This window comes from Amblyomma americanum, chromosome 7, assembly GCF_052857255.1.
Source record: "Amblyomma americanum isolate KBUSLIRL-KWMA chromosome 7, ASM5285725v1, whole genome shotgun sequence".
In the NCBI taxonomy this organism is placed as follows: Eukaryota; Metazoa; Arthropoda; class Arachnida; order Ixodida; family Ixodidae; genus Amblyomma; species Amblyomma americanum.
Genome location: NC_135503.1, coordinates 28,788,621 through 28,809,324, shown reverse-complemented (window position 1 = coordinate 28,809,324; position 20,704 = coordinate 28,788,621). Strand labels below are relative to the sequence as shown.

Here is a 20,704-nt window from a genome sequence, read left to right as displayed (position 1 = left end):
GCGGCGGCGGCGCACCTGTGGCGAAACTCACGCTTGCGCAGCAGAAGTAGATGGCCAAGACGGGCGAAACCGCTGCGGCTAGCGTAGTGTAGTTTTCGCTACAATATTTGAAAATAAGTTCGGCACGTCAGCTTGGCCAGCCATATTCGATGCACAGTTTTTACTGAAAGCTGTCTTTTCTGCACCATGAGTGCAGCTCTGGGGAAGCCCAATTTACAGTGCAAAAACGAAAATTGTAAGGGTCATTTTGAGTACTACTTGTACCACACGTGTGACGAGGAAAAAAAAAAAAAAACTCCCGTAGACTTCTCGTTCTGTCCCGAGATAGAGGAATGACAGCTACGGTTATACTGTCCCCGCCCCATTCCTTTAAGAGTGCGTCCACTACCAGCCATATAGCACGCACATATAGTACGCACTCGAGATCACCCGCCTACCGGTACAAAACAGAGCTTAAATTATATATGTTCAATTGTTGCAGAAGTCCTCATAGAACCGGAGCATCAAAATCGGGCGTTTTGATTGAGCGGAAATTCGGTTGTTAGCAAGTTGTCGCGCCACCTGCTGCTTTGAGAAAAAAAAAGAAGCTCAATGTTGTTAAAAAAAGAAAGCTCGAAATAAAAAGATGCAGGGCGATGCCATCTGCTAAACCCCGAAAGTTGGTGGGATGAAAGAACTGCGGGCTTAGGTAAACGTGGGTGGCATTGTCTTGAACCAGAAAGAAAACGCGGGAGCTTTAGGTTTCAACGCACGACGCTGCGTCTGCTGCTGTTGCTGATCCTGTTAAGCCTGTTGAAAGACTCCCAGCTAGAGAAATTTACGATGACGACAAGAAGAAAAAGGTTAGGTAGGTTGTTTTCATGGAAAGCAGGGGCCGACTGGCACGGGGAAATGGTGAAAACGAGAAAGCCACCAATAAGCATCCACTTATGGCACGCGAGAAGAAGCGGACGGAAAAGAACATACGAATACGAGAGAGCATTACTGAACGCCTTACAAATACAGTCATATATCGTGGCATTAAATAGCAAGAGACATGCGTTGTCCATGGCGAGGGTATCCCAACCGAAAAACACAATAGAAAATTTTATTTCGTCACAACGTATAGTCGCGATCTAAGGAGAGCCTAGGGGAGAACCGGAGAATGAGTTCGGTGCTATTAATCTCAGAGCCAGGTCTAGCCCGAGCGCGCCTCTCGATCTAACCACTGCTTCGTCGTCGTTTCTGCCAAGCGCGGAGGCCGCGCGGTGCTAGGCGCGTGGCAACATTTTCTGTAATGATTTTGTCCACGAACTTTTTATGACAGCATGAATTTTTTAGTAGCAGCAGAATTTTGTGTAGTTACTACAGAAAACCAGTGCAGGAAGATAAATACTGCGGATGAAAACTTCAGTACTACAAAAAATAGTACCAACCAGCAGAAAGATCTGTCGTTACGACAGAACGACAAAAAAATTTGTCGTAATTTTGACACTATTGTTTCGTTTTATTCGACTGGGAGTGCGACGCCACAGACACTAAACAAGCAATAGCCGCAAGATTTCTCGAAAAAAAAAAGGTTTGGAAGGATATAATATTTTTCCATAAGCGAGTGAGCAGCGACTTCAGCGCACAGAACTGCGCATTCATCCTCACATGGTAATCCGAGCAAGGTTTTTTTTTTGTGACCCTTCCAGGTTACCAGAGGCATTTTGCCTTTTTTGTTTGTTATGAAACGAACAAATTTTCAGTATTCGCGCGTGCGACGTTTGTACTGTTCTCCGAATTAAAGCAGAGCCGATGTGGGGCACTAACAGGAGAGCTAAAAGGACAAGGAAAATAAAAGGCGAGGGGGGACACGAGCCCAGGACAAACATTACCCGTTAGTAATTACGCGTTGCCTGGAGCGCGTTACGAAAGGCTAGCTTGAAACGACGAGATTGACGCTGCAGTGGCCCAAGAAAAAAAGCACAGCACGAGGAGGAAAAGTCTGAAGCCTGCAGGTCCCCCTCTAGTCCAAAGACACGCCTGTCAGGCGCGCCGCACGACAAGAGGCTTTCCAGGTCACCTCCGGCGGCTCAAAGGAAAAGCGCTCGGCCAGCAGCAGTCAGCGCGAGGTGGCCAGCGTCAGGGTGCCTTATTGCTTTGAAGGCAAATATTTGGCGGCGGCGGCGCCGGCCGGCCGGCACTGCCGACTATCGGGGCCCAAGAAGGTCATGCGGGGGGACCCGCCGCGCAGGAGTCAGGAGCTGACCGCTGCCACTTCAAGATGGTAGTGAAGAGCGTGCCGAAGAGGCGTCACTCTCTGTCCACTTGCCTGACGCTTCTCCTCGCACGGGCACGATTCTTAACAAAGAAAACGCGAAATAGCTTGAACGGGTCCGTCCTGAGTGAATCGACAGTTACTCGTAAGTTTGTTTGTTTTGCAACGATAGATGTGTATAATACTGTCTCTGGATTAAACGACGTCCCTGTGAATGCGGCAGACGAAATCTCCTGCTTTTAGAGTTGCTTACGTGTGAGATTGTTTTCCAGGTTATCCAAGTTGTCTACCTGGAATGAATGCTCTAAAGAAGGAATAGTCTGCGGCCAGTGATCCAAGTCAGAAAGGGCTCTACGGGCCATGTCCGCGCGAAGTTAACGCTCTCGATTAATGTGCCAACTCAGGTGATATTATTCAGATGGGCTTTTTAATGAGTGCTCTCATATATGGAGCGGTACGTTAATGAATATCACTGCTTCTCTTCATGCAATGAAGAGTCGGGGCGATTTCGTCAATTACTACAGCCCCTTCGCGGTGAATACGCTATTTCGCCTTGAGGAGGACGGTGTGAGCAAAGGTTTTGCAAACAGCCTATTCCGAAAATATCTGGATTAGGCTCTTTCCGGTCTTTCGTAAAGTGGCTCGTGGGCCGATTAGTTCTTTTGCTCTCGTCGCGATGAGGCCATACAGCGTGGCCTATAGAAAAACCGAAATAGAGTGAATGCGAAAAGAAGTTGCCCAATACCTGCTTAGTGCTCATCACTTGTCAGTTCGCGCTTACATTTTTTTCTGTCTGTTCAGTTCAATTTAGTTATCTGGCAGGGTGACGCATATGCTGCACATCTGCTGTTTCGTACATGGCCTGCGTCAGTTTTATATTGAAGGAGAGTTTTACCATAGCCACGCATCCATTTTCGCGTACGCACACAAAGCCAATACAGTCTACTACTGTTGATATCGCTTCGGCGACGATTTTATAGAAGTACAAGAATCATTGCCTAATAAAAACGCGAAAGACTTTAACACTGTTTTCTGAATACGACTGAAATTGTTAAAACACTAAGCATAAATTGGTTTTGTTTTTTTTTGGGGGGGGGGAGGAAATGGCGCAGTATCTGTCTCATATATCGTTGGACACCTAAACCGCGCCGTAAGCACTGAGCCGCCACGGCGGGGCCTAACATAAAAAAAACTTCGTTTTCGACAACTTTTTATGAGAATGCAGACTGCGTTAGCATCCGCGCCCCCTCCCCTCTCCCTTTCGCCAATTTATTTTTGTGGAAGGAAATAAATAAGGTGACAAATGTAAACGATGAGACGAAAATAAAATAATGCTTCTCGTGGAGTGACCGCTATAGAATGGAATATCGATTCATTACGCGCACTCGCAACCTTTTTGACAAGGCAATTTGCATGCATACAGCGACATCTCTTTACAACACTAATAGCTGCCAACATCACACTTACTTTAAGCATGTATATCTATTTCAACGGCTAGGATCTTTAAACATATTGCAGGTTAGGTAAAAAGTTGTCGCGTATACCTCACGTGGCTTCAAAATAGCAGCTACGGTTTTAGAACCATTCGTGCATCGGCAAAGCACCACGGCTAAAACATCGTTTTGTGTTGAAAAATTGTAAATTGTGTGTTTAACGTTCTCAAGCGACTGATTGGCTAGGAGGAACGACGTAGCAGACAGCTCCGGATTAATTTATAGCACTTGGGGCTGACATCGAACAGCTCACGGCGCATTTTGCAATACGTTCCCCTCGGCTGGTATCGAACTCATGACCCTGGGTTAGCAGCAGAAAGACGAGGACACTAAGCAACTGCAGTGGGTCGCTTAATGTTAAAATTCCAACATACTGTACACAGTGCTTCATTACCTGCCGCACTTACTGGGGTCCCAAGAAGTTCACATGACGCGCGCACAACACTATGTCTCCAGGATAATAAAATGGCCGAAGTCTCTTAAAGAAAAAGGAAACCATGAGGAAAAAAATGAATGACGAGAGATGTCGAAATCAGTGCATGTTTTTCACCGTCTTACATGAGCACGGTTGGAGAAATCTGCCTAACCAAAGCCCTCATTACTAAAGGCAGAGGTCGACAGCAATCACTGCAATGTAATTACGTGCGCGCTACTTGCACGGTTAACCGCATTCGTTGAGCGGAATCTCCACCCCTCCATCTTCTACAGAAAAATAAAAGAAATCCCTGACCTGCTTCCTATATAGGCTATCGGGAGGCGTAGCGTAAAAAAAAAAAAAAAACTCCACACTTTCAGTTGCCGTTACTGGCGACCACCTTTAATTTCCTCCGGCGGTAAAGCGAGTTTGAGGAGCAGAAGGAAGGAGGTGGAGGGGGAGAGAATGCAGGGAAGGGCGCACACCCACACAAACCAGAGGTAGGTTCGGTGACATTTCGCTTCGATTCACTTCGCCAGGTTTAATTACGGAGCCTAAAAACTGCCACGAACTAAAGACCTTGTCCCCTCCTCCTCTCCCTTTCCCTTTCCAGATCCTCCCGCCACCATTTACACGCGGACAATTCGTACCACTTCGTGATATTTGGCGAATATGCACAATTTTTTTCTGCCCTTTCGTTCCCACTTGGGCTTGTCACTTCGTGTGTTTTCCACTACTGAGTTCAACAGAGCCCGCGGCCACTTCTACTGCTAGACATCCGGTTTTCTCTTCCGTCGTGGCCTCGGCTGAAAAAAAAAAGACTCGAAAACAGCAGCGATTCCTGAGTCTAACGAAAGTATACATAATAATATTGGAAGCTAAGAGAGCTGGAAAGGGGTCGTCAGAAAATGAAAACACGTATAATCACTGACCAGAAAACAGGAAAATGCAGAAAAAATAAAAAACAACGAGATAAAGGTTTTGCCGGTTTGGAGGCGCGCTGTTTTAATTGCTGAAACCCGAAAAGTCTTCCCTGGGAGGAATTCCATTAAAGCCCTTGTCGTTTCCAGGCTATTCGTCTCAAGGGGCTCGCGCGAATGGCCGAAATTAAAGATTGCACTTTCTTCAACTACATGAGTCGCGTAAGCCGTTGCTGTTTCTTAGGAAAGGAGAGTAAAAAAGAAAAAGCAGTGGATTTAGTTAAGGGTGAGGGGGGTCACAAAATCAAAACTTTCAGGCAAGCGCTTGACGAAACTTCAGCTGACGCGCTGTTTTTGTCTCCAATTAGTTACGAAGACCTCATGACTTCCATAATGAATCTCATTAAGCCAACCTTCATCATTTCCGAACGAAGCGAGAAATTTGTCTTACAATTCTGTCTCATGGTGGGCAGTAACGAAGCGGTAGTTTCTGTAATCATCGAAACATGAATCTATAAAAAAAAAGACGAACCTTTTTTTTTCTTTCTTGGAAGCTAAAATTGTGGTTCGCCAGAACACTGTGCTACAAGTGTGGTCTTCTGAAAATTCAAATAAACAAAAAGGTTATGTACAGCGCACGAGCCTCTACGGCCACAACATCGAATAAAGCATGGCCTGCCCGTGTCGACAGCTTCGCATGTAATATTTGCAACATGAACAGGGATTTTCAGTGACATCGGTAAACACTTGTTGAACCTAGTGCTTTCGTAACGTGCTACTGTATACATTATAAAATGAGCTCGCATTTTAAGTTCATTCGAGTTTTTAAATTATCAGAAATATTTCTATTACGAGGCAAAGAAATGAAGAGACGCAGGTGAAGAGCACATTAAAAGGCCAGAAAAAAAAGTTTATTGACTGCAGCTTCCGCTAAGACTGGCACAACGATTAGTTCGTCTTCCTCATCGACGAAGCAAACATTCGTCGAAGCAAACATCTCATAAAAGCAGCTGCAAGACAGCAAAGCTAACGCCAACAGTTGACGGCTTTCAGCCAGTTGAACGTATACGCTCTTACCAAGTATGTCATTCGCGGTGGCATTAGCGGCGTCAACAGTAATGTAATCCCACATGTGCACTTCGCTTTTGTCAGTCTTCTCTTTAAAAGAAACGATGGCGACCGAGAATGCGAAAATTTCGGTAGAAGTTGAAAAAATTTCAAAGAAAAAAAATATAAAGAAACACGCGAAACTTATGATGATGAGTAGCGATGTACCGTACAGAAATTGCCTTTTAATGCTTCCCTCGGCAAAAGCGACCAACGGCGGTTTTCTTGTTTAAATTTTGGCTCTCAGGCAGAAATGTAAGTTTTGCACCTTTACCGGAGACCTATAGAGGGAAAGACTTTTGGAGTTCAAGCGACAGATTAATAAAAAATAAGGAAACTAATAACGTATACGTACCGAGTACGAGAGGAGAAGAGATTTTGGGGAAACATATTCGCGTACGAAGCGCGGCTCGGTAATGAGGGCGAGAACACGGAAGAGGTCGTGTCTGTCGCTGGTTTTTTACTAGAGAGAGCGAGACAGCGACAGCAGAAAGACCGCAGCGCGTCTTCTGGGCGGCTTACGACGTGGGGGCCATTAGAATTCCATTAGCGGAGGCTAAGAATGTTCACCGGAGGCGACCTCTACTGAAGAGAAGCGGACGCTTTATTTTCTTCCGCTGCTAATACTATCTTACTATTTTAAATGTGTTCCTGACATTCCTTTCATCTTGTTTTCGCTCTTTGCTTTCTTTTTTTACTCGGCCCACTTCTCTGAGGAAGGATTTTAAGGTGGTTTACAACTACTCGTAAACTTGCGCTTTGCCGAGTCGCCGTCATTTCATGTTGTAATCCTTGCATTAGTGTTGAGGCTTCCTGAAGCGGTGTGCTTTCCAAAGTTTCAAGGCGTTTCTTTGCTCTATAACTTTCCTCAGTATGATAATTATAACATACTTTATGATGGCTAAGTCGCAACACTGACTGAAGAAATGCGGCGGATATTAACAAACTGTTAAGCCAACGGTCTGCCCTGGAAAGCGACTTGAGCAAAGTGCTTCTTATAGCGGAATTTTAAACAGTGGGGATATCACTAATGGAAGCGGCTGGCACGAGAAGCCCTTCCCAAAATAACGGTGCTCGGAAAAATTGCGCAACCATCCTTTCTTACTTCATATATCATCGGTAAGGTCGCATATATATTATATCTGCCGCAGTCAAATATCTATGCAAGGATGCACTCTTGCGACGTGTTCAGACGCAAGTTTTTATTCCTCTAGATGATTATATTAGCGAACTTTAAACACGAATGTCAACGCTGACAGGCGGGTGCTCTCAAAGTTGTTGTTGCGACTGCGGGAAGAATGAAAAGGAAAGTTACGGGCCTGCCCACTGGCTCAAGCTTACAGACAATCGCTGCCATGTACAGTAGGAGAGTTGAAGGAGTTAATAATTATTAATTGGATTTTGGGGAAAGGAAATGGCGCAGTAACTGTCTCATATATCTTTGGACACCTGAACCACGTCGTAAGGGAAGGGATAAAGGAGGGAGTGAATGAAGAAAGGAAGAAAGAGGTGCCGTAGTGGAGGGCTTCGGAATTATTGCGACCACCTGGGGATCTTTAACGTGCACTGACATCGCACAGCACACGGGCGCCTTAGCGTTTTTCCTCCATAAAAACGCAGCCGCCGCAGTCGGGTTCAAAACCGGGAACTCCGGATCAGTAGCCGAGCGCCCTAACCATGTGAGAGAAAAGATTGAAAGGACGCGTGTCGCAACAACCGCGTCATCTGAATCGATGACGAAGGTTTAAAAACAAATAGCCCCGGTGAAAAGGAGTCCTCACCACATGTGTGAGAGCCCCTAGATCCCGCCCCTGTAAGGCCAGGAAGCCACCACCCCCACAAATTACTGCCTCTCGCCTTTTAAAGCACCAAACGCGAACTTGAACGAAGCCTGCTGTCTGAAAAACAATTTAGAAAGAGGATTTCGTCGTCCCTTTGTTGACGCGTTCAACAATGAATGGAGACTTCCCCTTTCCTCTTATTCTAGTTTGCTCTCGAGAGAACAATTTTCCTCTTTTACTCCTTCCCTATACTGTGAATTCCAAAGATCGAAATGCACAGAGTGTGGTTCCTACATTTATCTAAACCTGAATTGTAATTAGATTATTCCGCATTTATTTGCGCATAAAATAGAACACAACAGGTGAACGCATATACCGCTTGTTTTGTATTGCGGCGCATTCACTCAGGCACCTCCACATACTCTATACGTGAGGCTATGCATGCAGGCTGCCTCTATAGTGTACCTCTGTTTGTTGTTTTTTAGTTCGTGTACTTTTCTCGCATCCTGACATTCCGTGCATTCTGAAGCAGGGGGGGGGGGGGGGGGGGGGGGTAACGTGAATATTCTAGCAATAAAGACCGCTTCTCATAGTTTTTTTTACTTTTTGGAATAAAACCTCCATGAATGTCTTGCTCTTGTCTTGCTAAAAGCCGGTTTGTGGTAATCTTACATTAATGACAAAGAAGGACAGAAGAAAAAAAAATCGGTGGCCAGCGCCTTCTCGGAACCAGTTGTTCGTCCAACGCGCCACGCTTGACACGCAACGGTTAGCCTACTCGGTGTTTGAAAACACAGGCGGGAACATGAGAGTGGCTGTCTTTGCGCACGCAAAGGAAGAGAAGAACACCACGGTGAAGGAAACGAAGAAGACGGACGGGAGAGGAAAAATTTCTGTAGTCAGTCGATGATTTAGTTCTTCATCTGTATTGCATGTATGCATACTTGTATGTATAGATTTATGTGTATTATATACGGGTCTGGGTAAAACATAAAAATGTGTTTGCGTTGCGCACGTACAAATGTATTTCTGTCTGCTGATGACGGAGCGCGCCGAAACATTGTGCGTAGGGAAGGAGTTGTCAGGCTCGTAGTGTTTATCTGTCCCATCTCTTTTTCCTGTTTCTTTACAACACACACTCTAAGTAGGAAATAAATTAAATGAAGAATCAAAGAGAGAACGAATAAGAAGACGAAGGAGATGCAAAAGGAGAATAATAAGAAGAATGAAGAAAGAAAGCGAATGAGGCGGAGGACAACATGTGAGCGAGAACATCGAACACGTCAAAGTACGCACAGCTGTTTTTATGAGGGAACGGGCTTAACGCGCGCCGAAAAGAGGTGAAAGCAGTGCAGTCATCGCATTACCCCAAGCCAAGTAAAGCGGAGCCAAGCCGAGTCGAGGCTAGACGCAGCCGTGGAACGAAGGGCAGGGTTACTACGGAGCAAGCCTATCCGGTGCCGCTGGAGCGGTTTTACAGAAGGAGAGCACCTGTACATTTGACTTGGCGAAACAACAAGCGGAAAGAAAAAGCAACGTCCTTCTTAACAAGAACTGGATAAAGTGTACAAACGCGAGCGAGGATAGGTCGATAAAGGAGCTGCGTTTTGTTCTTCACAACGAGAACTCCAGAGAACGTGACAGGCCGACAAGAGGTGCTGAACAGCAGAGACACAAATAAGCGGCCAGAAAAGGAGATGTGAAATAAAAGGCGCAGTGATGTCTTTTATATGCGTATACAGAGGGGGCACCAATGGAAGGGGTGAGCACCTGGACCTCTCCTACTACGCTCACTTCAGCAGAGCCGCCATCCTGTGAAGGGGCTTATCGCGAACGTCCACCGACACCCACCCGTGCTGCATTCCGTGAAATCTGACGCTCGATTGAATGCGTTCCGCTTCTGGGAAAGAAAAAAAGTAACGGGATCAAAATAAATAGTGACAGATAGAAAGAAACACTTTGAACTCTCTCGCGAGCACGCTTTGGCTTGCCACGGAAAAAGAGTGGTGCAATGAGCCTCGACGGGTATGCTGGCCACTCTAAACCAAACGTGGATTGCATTTTTATTTTTCTCTTCTTATTTTTTCAAGCAAAGAGGGGGAAAACGTCGAGAGAGTAACTCCATGTGGTCGAGGGTGCTGTCCCGAAAGATGCCGTAGAGCCGAGAAGGGGTGCCGGCCACCGCACACTTCTCTGCATGGGCGAAATGTCGGGAGAAAAAGCAATTCCCGAAAGTGACCAGATAGCCGGTGAACAGGAAACGGAAGTGACGTGACACCGGGCCTCCGCCGGAACTGCTCCCCTCCACCACCACCTTGGACTGCACACTGAAGCTGTATAGGACAGGAACGCGTTCGCTTTCGGCACGCCTCCTGGCCCGTATACGGAGCGCTCACACACGGACACAGAGTGGGACGCGACGCAGGCCTAGTGGCTCCGTTCGTGCTCTGTTCGCGCTTCGTGAACAGATAAGCGTCCGAGATCCGGCCAGCGCCTACCCCTCTCTGTGGGGAGCCGACGAGCGCAAAGAGACGCAGACCCGGGACTGAATGGTGTCGCCAGCTGCGCCATTCTGAGCGGAGGCTGGGAACAGGCGCCGAACAGAAGGAATGTTTTGCTCCGAGTTCGCGTGGCGAGGCCTTTGTTTCCTCGCCAAAATTAGTCACGTCATCGCGTTCGGTGGTTCCACCGTAGCGCGGCCCAGGATGGGCAAATACGAAAGCACAGGAGTGCGCTCGGCGCGAGCATAAAACTGGCACGTGACTAACGACGAGCGCGGGGCAGTGTAGCTGTGCGCGATACGGAGCCCGCTTTGTCGGGGAACCATTGACGTCATCTGCGTGTTGCCCGGGAAGTTGTGCGCGCGCGTGGGACCGGGGCAAATCGGAACAGACTTCCGCGCCACCGGCTGCATTCTTTGGAATGTTCGCACTAAACAGACGGCGCATAGTCCCGAGGCCAGATCGCCACGTTCTATGGAGACGTTTTCTTCTACAGACTATGTGTGTATATTCTTCCGGTAGTGAGGGATAAAAGTTTTCGTAGAGCGAATAAACTGTATGTACTAAAGAAAAAGTGTGTGTGAGTGATTTTCGGGGAGGGGGGGGGGGGTGCACACCGCGGTGGTTGCCGTGCAACAAGCGATATTGAGTTAAACCGCGCCTGTTTGAAGTGTGCACATGGTAAAGGCTTTATGCGCAGAGCTATTATAAAGGTGCTTATCTCTGAATAATCATGGAAGTAAACGATAATGGTAAGTGAGAAAGAATCTACGCCGGGAAGGGGGGGAGGAGGGGCTATTAAGCAGCGCGTCTCGTTCGGGAGTGAAGAAAAAAATAAATCAACAAGCAATAGCAATGAAATAAGGTCAAAGAAGGTGAATTAATGTGAAATTTGGAGGGTGAAACTTTTGAGAAAGGGGGTGGGGAGGGGAGGACGATGTAAGGCGCGCAAAGCCTGCAACAACAGCAGCACCGCCCAAAAGCAGCTCATATAGACCGAGGTCCCGCACTTGGAAGCAAGTCACACACAGCCATGCTCAGCAATGCAACAGCCACGGAAGGCACGACTAAACAGCCTGCATTTTTTGTTGGCCTGTCCATCTATTAAATTAAGTTAAATTTGGTTTCTTGAGGAAAGGAAATGGCCCAGTATCTGTCTCACATCTCGGCCGACACCTGAACCGCGCCGTAAGGGAAGGTATAAAGGAGGGAGTCAAAGAAGAAAGGAAGAAAGAGGGGCCGTAGTGGAGGGCTCCGGATTAATTTCGACCACCTGGGGATCTTTAACGTGCACCGACAATGCACAGCACACGGGCGCCTTTGCGTTTCGCCTTCATCGAAACGCGGCCGCCGTGGTCGGGTTCGAACCCGGCTACTTCGGATCAGTAGTCGAGAGCCTTAACCACTGAGCCACCGTGGCGGGTTCCAGCCATTGAGAATGCCCTTTTAGAAACACAGGCTGCAAAATACGTTTCCCCCAACTCGTATCCACGCACCGTCTTCCTGACATCTGCGACCACGTACGTCGCCGCAAAAGCGCATCCAGCGACAAAAACGGGAAGTGACACGGGGTGTGATCCAGCCCCAGTGAAGGCATCCGCATTCGAAGCCACTGCAGTTGGGAAGCCATCCGGGTAAGCATCGGTCAAGATACGATGGAAAGCCAGCCAGCCAGCCCGAATCTCAGCGTCGTTCCGCAGAGAGGGAAAGTGGATAAGGACGCCAACGGCGCAAGTCCTCCTCTGCCAACGCCCTTCGCGCGCGCGCCTGTAGCCATGCAACCTCGCGCCGTTACCCTGTCGCAGGGGGAAAGCATTAGGCCTACACGCTGAGCCGGATAGCAGCCATTAAGCGCTTTATATACGCGCTGCTTCCCGAGCCAGCCACCGCACCGGACCCTAAACGGATGAGGACGACGAGCGCATCTTCCCCACCCACCCACGCGGCATCTCGGAGTGGCTGGCAGCGTCCGTCTGTCGCGTCTCGGAGTCTTCAACGGGGGGCCACACGTCGCCAGAGCTCTGCGTCAGTGCCGTCAGGCGCAGTTAATCCCGTTTTATTTTGGCGCGCCTAATGCGGTTAGGACGGCGGATGCCATACGAAGCTAGGAGACCGGCACCAGGGCGCGGCCAGCGGCTTTAGCAAATTCCCTCTCCGCCCCAGCGCCCGCGTGTGGCTGGTTGTGTGCGTATTATAACAAAGATGCGTGGGACTATAGGAGCAAGGCGAGTATGTCGGCATTGAATACCCCGGAGAAAAGCAGATTCCATTACCGAGAAAGGCCAAGCGAAAAGTGCTTGGCTACTAAACTTAGCGGTCGCGCTAAACGCGGCCACATGCAAATTGAATGCTTCGGTACGGTCGAAAAGAGAGATGACGAAGCATGACAATTCGTTACACGTCGTTCGCTTAACCAGAACGCCCAGGCCGTGGTTTCTCCACTTCAGCGCAATCGGCACAGTTATAGTAGTAGAGCTTCGGGAATATTCATTGTAAAGAAATACGGACACTCGGCTGCTCCGTAATTTATGATCGAGTGGGTAATGGGGTCAGTGAGGAATTTCGCAACGTAGTTCCCTGCAGGCAAGAAACCGCCATATATTCGCGACTGGGCTCTCCTTCGAGGACCTTGTCCAACATCTTCCCTATTTCAATCGGGGATGTTTCAAAATCGTGCTCGCTATTCAAAAACTCGATTAGGGGCATACAAATGCGATCATAGTTACAAGTATCCGTCATATGCCCTGAGGCGATAGACAGTTTTTCTTTTTTGACAGAGAATACGTTATGGTTTTGCTCTTTGTGTCCGCTGTTTTTCTTATTCATTCTAATAAATAAAGCAGCCAATGAATGCCTAGAGCGATATGCGTTTTCTTTAACTCAAAATGCCGATGTGATTCCATGCGCGTCAAATAAATGCTGGCTTCGAAATATATTCGGGTGAATTAAGTAGTGCAATGTTGCGTATGCATGTCCGAAATAAGTGTTTATCAACCTAGTAAGCTAGGCTCAAATGCACTCGCGCGCGAGTGCAACCGCTAAGTTTTTAACTCACCATAATTCGAATTGTATGCTTACAAGATGCCGTAGACCGTTTTGTCACGTAACCGCGCTTTGCAGGTACCAAGCTCGGTTCTTTACGCATGCAGCATGTTGCTGTCGTTTTTGAGCAACACGTACAGTTGCCTGATGTTCACATGCGGGTGGCGTGAAGAAGCAAATTTAGCTTTCGCTGTCCTTTTCACACGGTTTTGCGCATCTAACCCCTACACTGACCAATTACACGCATTAGGTTAGTGATGATTGAAGCAGCAAGCCGTTCGCTGAATGTAAGCGTATGCGAGACGTAACTTAGGTCTAGCCATCATCATCGGGGTTACATTTGGCGAATTTGAAACAGTGATCCGGGGCAACTCTCGGTTGGGTTGAGGAAAACGAGAGTGTTGAGACGCCAACCGGACAGCTTTATTCCAGCCCAGCGAATGCCGGCACGAGCACGAGACGCCTGCCAGCCGCCGCCAGCCTCACGTGGGCGCCAACCGCGCAGCCAAGCCAAGTCACGCAGACGGCCTAGCCACTGCATGTGGCTACTGCCTACAACATCTCCCCTGACAGAAAAGCAACCTCTTCGGAGGAATGACGCAGCGTCCACACTTGGTGTGCCGGTGGGAGGCGTCAGCGCAGGTTGTTTGTGAATCTTCTTGAGAAACTGAAATGCCAGGGAGAGATTCGTCGTATACGACGCCTTGGTGGTCTCTTTCCTCTTTCGCAGGCTTGAGAAAAGGGATAAGATGGGTTCGATTTCACCGCATAGTGCCGTTCCCAGTGTCAACTATATAAGACCTAGACTCGCCTGTGGGCGACACCACGTTCCCTTTTCGCTTTAAGTCTGTAACCCAGACTTCATCTCCTTCCAGAAAGGGTCGGAAGTTGCCGTACGCCATATCATCTGTCGTAATCTCTTCGCTGCTGTTCGCGGTATTGGGTTTCAAAATTCCGAAGTTTAGTGGCGTCTGGCAAACGGGGAACAAGCCTTCCGGGAGTCAGAGGAATCTTTGTCCGCAGCCGCCTAGCCACTGCATGTGGCTACTGCCTATAACACTCTCCAAATCCGCGAAGGCGCAAAATATCTATAGTCTAGTTACCATACCGTCGCGGTCCAATCAAAACTCAGGATCAGCATCATATCACCCCTCGAAACACGCTCTTCGGTTCGAGAGAGCAAGAAAACTTGCTCCGGAATCGCCGTTTTCAATGCGCCGTTAAAATGATTCCATTCGTGCGCTTCGTTTTTACTCGTCCACCCGCCGTATTTCCCATCTCTGTCCCCATTTCCACTTCTTCCTGTGTGCAGTGGGGCAGTTGTAACTTCAGAAACAGGGCCTCGATTTTTATGCGTGCACGTCTTCGCTAATAAGCTTCCTCCTTATGCCCTGTGGCGTAAAAAAACGCCTTAAAAAAAAACCTACCGTTTCAGTGAACGCGCCTAATGGCGTATTCCAATCTTTGATCGGGAGCTGGTCCTCGAATCCGCAAAGGAGCAAGATATCTAGGGATACAGAGACCATACCGTCGAGGTCCAATCACAACACACGGGTTGAATTCAAATCCTGCGAGCGTCTAGCGTCTGTGTGCGCCTAGCGAGCGTCTCTGTGCGCCGTCGGTTGCTGTTTGTGAAGAAGCATGTTATTAGACTGGATGAGTCAGTGGCTACGCGAATTGAGCTGCTGCGGAGAGAGAATAAATATTAATAATAATAATAATTGGTTTTCTGGGGAAAGGAAATGGCACAGTATCTGTCTCACTTATCGGTGGACACCTGAACCGCGCCGTAAGGGAAGGGATAAAGGAGGGAGTGAAAAAAGAAAGGAAGAAGAGGTGCCGTAGTGGAGGGCTCCGGAATAATTTCGACCCCCTGGGGATCTTTAACGTGCACTGACATCGCACAGCACACGGGCGCCTTAGCGTTTTTCCTCCATAAAAACGCAGCCGCCGCGGTCGGGTTCGAGCCCGGGAACTCCGGATCAGTAGTCGAGCGCCCTAACCACTGAGCCAGAGCGGCGGGTTGGAAAGAGAATGATATACATACTGTTTTTGAGGAAAAGAAAGGCCCCGTAATAGTTCAGCAATAATAATAATAATAATTGTTCAGCAGCCGAACGCTATAACCGCTGAGCTACCGCGGCAGTCTGCGGTGGTGGTGGTGGTGAAAACTTTAATGGACACATGGGAGTTTAGGACACGCAGGTCCTTGGGCCCCCGCACGGCCCCACTGCACTCAAAAGTTGATATCCCGGAGGCTCATGACGCTGCGGGTCAGGTGAGGAAAGAACAACGCGGTGGCGGCGGCACTGAAGATGCACTGTACTGAAGACGCGAGCACAAGGAATACAATGTTGTTTCTCAAAGGACTGCCATCCCCTCGTGTTCCACTGATTTTCATTTTTCCTGCATAATTGCATCATCCATTTCACCACATGTGTCTGGCAATGCACGTTCACATGAGATAGAAATTTGACGTCCCCGTATTATCACTGTTAAAAAAAATCAAATCGCATCAAAAGTTGTTTTTGAAATGAAATAATAAAAAGGGCAACTGGCTGCAAAACTGCACTCGAACGGAAAGGGTGGGTGCACACTGCAAAAGCTACTATCTTACCGATTTTCTTCTTTTTTAATTATCAAGGAAGGCGCGCCGCCAGTGGCGACACACTGCGGCAAAACCAAAAGCAACGCCGTGGACCAATCGTAAAAAGCCAGCGCTGTCATCGGCGTCACACACTCGCAGCGCCGGCTGCGTCCGTCGTCGCGTCTCGCTAGTTTTGAGCGTCCGAAAGCCGCGCTGGTACACGTCAGCTTAGCGCGTCTCCTGGATCCCGGAAGCAGCTGAGTCGTCGCTAGGCCTTCTACGAAGCAGCAGCATCTGCTGAACCAACGAGGTCATGCCGAACCCGAAGGTATTCTTCGACATCGAGGCCGACGGCAGCCCACTGGGCCGCATCGTGATGGAGCTTCGCGCCGACGTGGTGCCCAAGACTGCGGAGAACTTCCGGGCGCTCTGCACCGGGGAGAAGGGCTTCGGCTACAAGGGCTCCACCTTCCACCGAGTCATCCCAGACTTCATGTGCCAGGGCGGCGACTTCACCAACCACAACGGAACGGGCGGCAAGTCCATCTACGGAAAGAAGTTCGAGGACGAGAACTTCCAGCTGAAGCACACCGGTCCTGGAGTGCTGTCCATGGCCAACTCGGGCGCCAACACCAATGGCTCGCAGTTCTTTCTTACTACAGCCGAGACTAAATGGCTGGATGGCAAGCACGTCGTATTCGGCAAGGTCGTCGAAGGGATGGACGTGGTGAAGAAGGTCGAGTCCTACGGCTCCAGGTCGGGAAAGCCTTCCAAGAAGATTACCATCAGCGACTCTGGTGAGCTGTGAGTGTGAACTCAGCCCGCGTCCTAGAATGGCTGCTTTGCAAGTAGACTGTCCTGTCATCATCTAACATCGTTGCTTCTTGTTAAATTGCCTCCCGGTTTGTTTTTGTTAGGTTTGCCACTTGTGAGTTTGCTATTGTTAACTTGCTCATCAGTTTTCACTTCGACTTGCATTTGCAGCCGTAAATAAAGGTACATGGACAGCGTTCTGATGTCTGGAGTGCTTGCGCATATGCGACTCGCAGAGATCTTACCGCACTGCTGTCGTAACAAGCAACGCCGAAAAATTGGAATGAATGAGACCAACACTCTGAGCTAAGCTGTTCTAATATTCAGAGCAACGGATGCACTGGACGTGTTTGTTTTTTTTCTTCGACTTTTTGTTTCGGTACGCCTCATGGCTGTGCTGTTGAAGCTGCGTACTGAGCCACACTTTTGGCACGTTTCATGCAAGCAGTTTGGCGCTGCAGCAACAAACAGAGCAGCGTTTTCATTGGAACGGCTGCTATGGCTTCGAGCATTTGGTAATAATGCCGAACTTTGACAGTTTTCAGTGAAAACTTTTTGATAGGCTGTCTTTCGTTGTTCCAACAGTTGTTGCCTGAGGGACGGTTCTGGACGACATTTCTCGTCCATTTCGTCGCTGGCGGGATGACAAGCGGACTAATCTTGCGTCCGGTTGACATGTGGGCTTTTGCGGCACGCATGGTGCCGGGCTATGGAATAATTTAGATTACAATGAGTTCCAACTCGCCTAGACTCAGAGCCCTTCATAACGGCGTCAAACCTCAATTCACGATCGCAATCTTTCATGGGATTTAGTCTTTAATGGACGCCGTAGCACGAACGCTACGCGTACATTGCGCAGAGCAGGAGCTTATTTCTTGGAAATTCGATATTTCCAGGAAGTGCACTAAATGCTCCCCGCGTTTGGCTTCGGTTCAAATAGACCCCCAATATGTGGAGACTCGTTCAGCATTCCGCTGGAAGATTCTGTTGGCGGCTGAACGCGGCCGACCGCTTCAGTGTCGCCTCTTGGACGCCACTTTGTGACGTGGTGGCGTTGTGCTGCGGTCGCATTGCTAACGAGAGAATGCGCGACATTGAACGGGCATTTCCAGAAAAAAAAAAAACGCAAGGACGGCCTTCTTTATCACGATGGGCCACGGACAAGTCTGGCGCACGCGCAGCGAGATGGCACTCTTATAATAATAATTGTTTTGAGGAAAGTAAATGGCTCAGTATCTGTCTCGCATATCGGTGGACACCTGAACCACGCCGTAAGGGAAGGGATAAAGGAGGGAGTGAAAGAAGAAAGGAAGAGAGGTGCCGTAGTTGAGGGCTCCGGAATAATTTCGACCACCTGGGGATCTTTAACGAGCACTGGCGTCATCGCACAGTACACGGGCGCCTTAGCGTTTTTCCTCCATAAAAACGCAGCCGCCGCGGTCGGGTTCGAACCCAGGAAGGAAGGAAGGAAAACGTTTATTGAGCTCTAGAGAGTAGGTGAGCAATTTGGCGGAGTCAGGTGTGTCGTCCGTCTTCTTAGCAATGGTCGTCTGCCCATAGTCCAGGGCTCCGCTGCATGCCGCTGCCAGCTGTGCTAGCCGGAGCAGCCCAAGTTGGACGTCCTGACGGTCGCTGGAGAGCATTCCTTCCCATTGCTCCGCACTCGGGTTTGGTATTTTTGGTGCCACCTCTATTTTCTGGCAGGCCCACGTTATGTGATAGAGCGTGGGTGTTTCATGGCACCACGGGAACTCCGGATCAGTAGCCGAGAGCCCTAACCACTGAGCCACCGCGGCAAATAATTGGTTTTTGGGGAAAGGAAAGGGCGCAGTATGTCTCGCATATCGGCGGACACCTGAACCGCGCCATAAGAGAAGGGATAGAGGAGGGAGTGAAAGAAGAAAGGAAGAAAGAGGTGCCGTAGTAGAGGGCTCCGGAATAATTTCGACCACCTGGGGATCTTTAACGTGCACTGACATCGCACAGCACACGGGTGCCTTAGCGTTTCGCCTCCATCGAAACATCCATTTCTTCCTTTGGTAAAGTGATTGCATCTCCGCCATATAAGAGCACGAAATCATTTAGCCCCATCAAAATATTTCTCCGAAACTCGAGATTTCCGCGTCTTTGACACATGACAGCGTTCAATGCTGCTTCCACATAAGTCTTATTTCAGAATAAATTTTAGCACCTTTCTGTCCATTTTAGGGGTCGGCGATTCAGAATGGCGTCTTTAAGTCGGTCACTGGGTGTCTCTACCCCAGGCACGTAGCCAGAAATTTTTTTCAGGAGGAGACCGAGGGAGGGGGTGGGGGGGTTAGAGAGGAGGGGCGGACGCCCTCTGCTCTACCCTACCATAGGAAGTATATCATCGAAGCATCCTATCATCCACCGATAGAAAGCAAACAAGTAGAGTGTGTCGATGCCAGAAGTCGCTGGCTTCCTGGCCTTACGGTGCTGGGATCTGGGGGCTCTGCAGTCTATAAGAAATTCAGCTTATAGAAATTTCACTGTGCTCTTCAAGAGCAACATAGTTAATCTGCGGCTAGCAGCGGCCTATTTGGGATATTTGACTCGAAAGAGTCACGTCTGCTGGCGGAAACGTCAAGGCCGAACGAGCTAAACACATCGCTTCGTTCTGGTCTGCGTCCCTTTTGTGAGAAACAACAGGACCGCAGAAAAATAAAAGAGGGAAAAAAAAGGAGCAGAAAGCAACGCTCGATCTGGCAACGATAAGGCAGGAACAGGCGCAGTGAAGACACAAAGCGCATAGCAACGGCAGAGGCTACGAAAAAAAAAAGGAAAAAAAAGTAGCATGATAGATATAATCGCAGGCTTTTCTGTTAGAGCATGGTCGACGAGCCCGTCGTCATGGCGTGGCGCGGAACGCTGCAGGCGTGACCGCCGATGTCCCCGCTAAGCGCAAACAGTCCCGTCTCGCCGAAGAATGTAGGGCCTCCCTGCATAATTAAAGGGGAGCCGAACGCTTCGCACAGCGGACAGTTGGGGAGCTGAGGGGGGGGGGGGGGGGGGTTAGGTGCGCCGCGAAAACGGCCTCTGGGGTTTCGTTCTCGAAGCGCACATCGTCCGCGCCCCGAAAACAGAAAACTGCGTCACGTCACGTCAAGTCGTAAATACGACCACATCACCTATGCGTATGTACGTGTATATAGGGTGAAAGGAGAGAGAGAGAGAGAAGGAAAGAGTGAAAGAAGGCATCGCGGAAGCTGCAGAACGCACGCACATCAACCCACGTACATGCACTGCCCGAACCAACCACACTCACGAGCGGCAGACGCCAGGGAGAAGAAAAGTAGAGAACTGGACGCGACCTCGCGTCTCATCCCAGCGCGGCTCACAACAAGCGTCTGGGGCGCCGATAACGCTTTACGACGTGCGTAAAGCATAGCGCACATTCAGTGCTGCGAACTTGACTTGATCGCGAACGAGTCAACAAAGAAAAAAAAATTATAACGACTGTTCCTCGCTACCAGAAACTTCCCAGCTTACGGCCTCCACGAATATCAGGAGAAAAAGGCAAAGTCATCTGGGAAAAAAAAAAGGAGTCGAAGCTACGTAGGGGGATGGCTACACGATTGAGTTGACGGCGGGCAGTGCGCTCATTATAATTTCATGCAGCAGACACCTCATCCTTTATACAAACAAAGGTATCAAAGACGATGTAGCAAGTATCTTTTTAGTCTTTTTTTTGTTCTGGATGCTGCTAGAACAACGCTAGCCCTATTACGGAATTCTCGGCATACGGTAGGAGACCTCGGAAGAGGCCATCTCCTGGCAACATC

General features: G+C 48.9%; 2 protein-coding genes across 4 annotated transcripts in view; one reads left to right on the top strand and one right to left on the bottom strand.

Annotated features, from left to right (window-relative positions):
* The window catches only part of LOC144098744 (calcium-activated chloride channel regulator 2-like), a 573,215-nt gene that overhangs the window by 119,702 nt on the left and 432,809 nt on the right, over positions 1-20,704 (bottom strand). The window lies entirely within an intron of this gene.
* Positions 16,215-17,100, top strand: LOC144098743 (peptidyl-prolyl cis-trans isomerase-like). Its single transcript, XM_077631594.1, has one exon. The coding sequence runs from the start codon at positions 16,402-16,404 to the stop codon at positions 16,894-16,896; it is 495 nt and encodes a 164-aa protein (XP_077487720.1). The 5' UTR covers positions 16,215-16,401; the 3' UTR covers positions 16,897-17,100.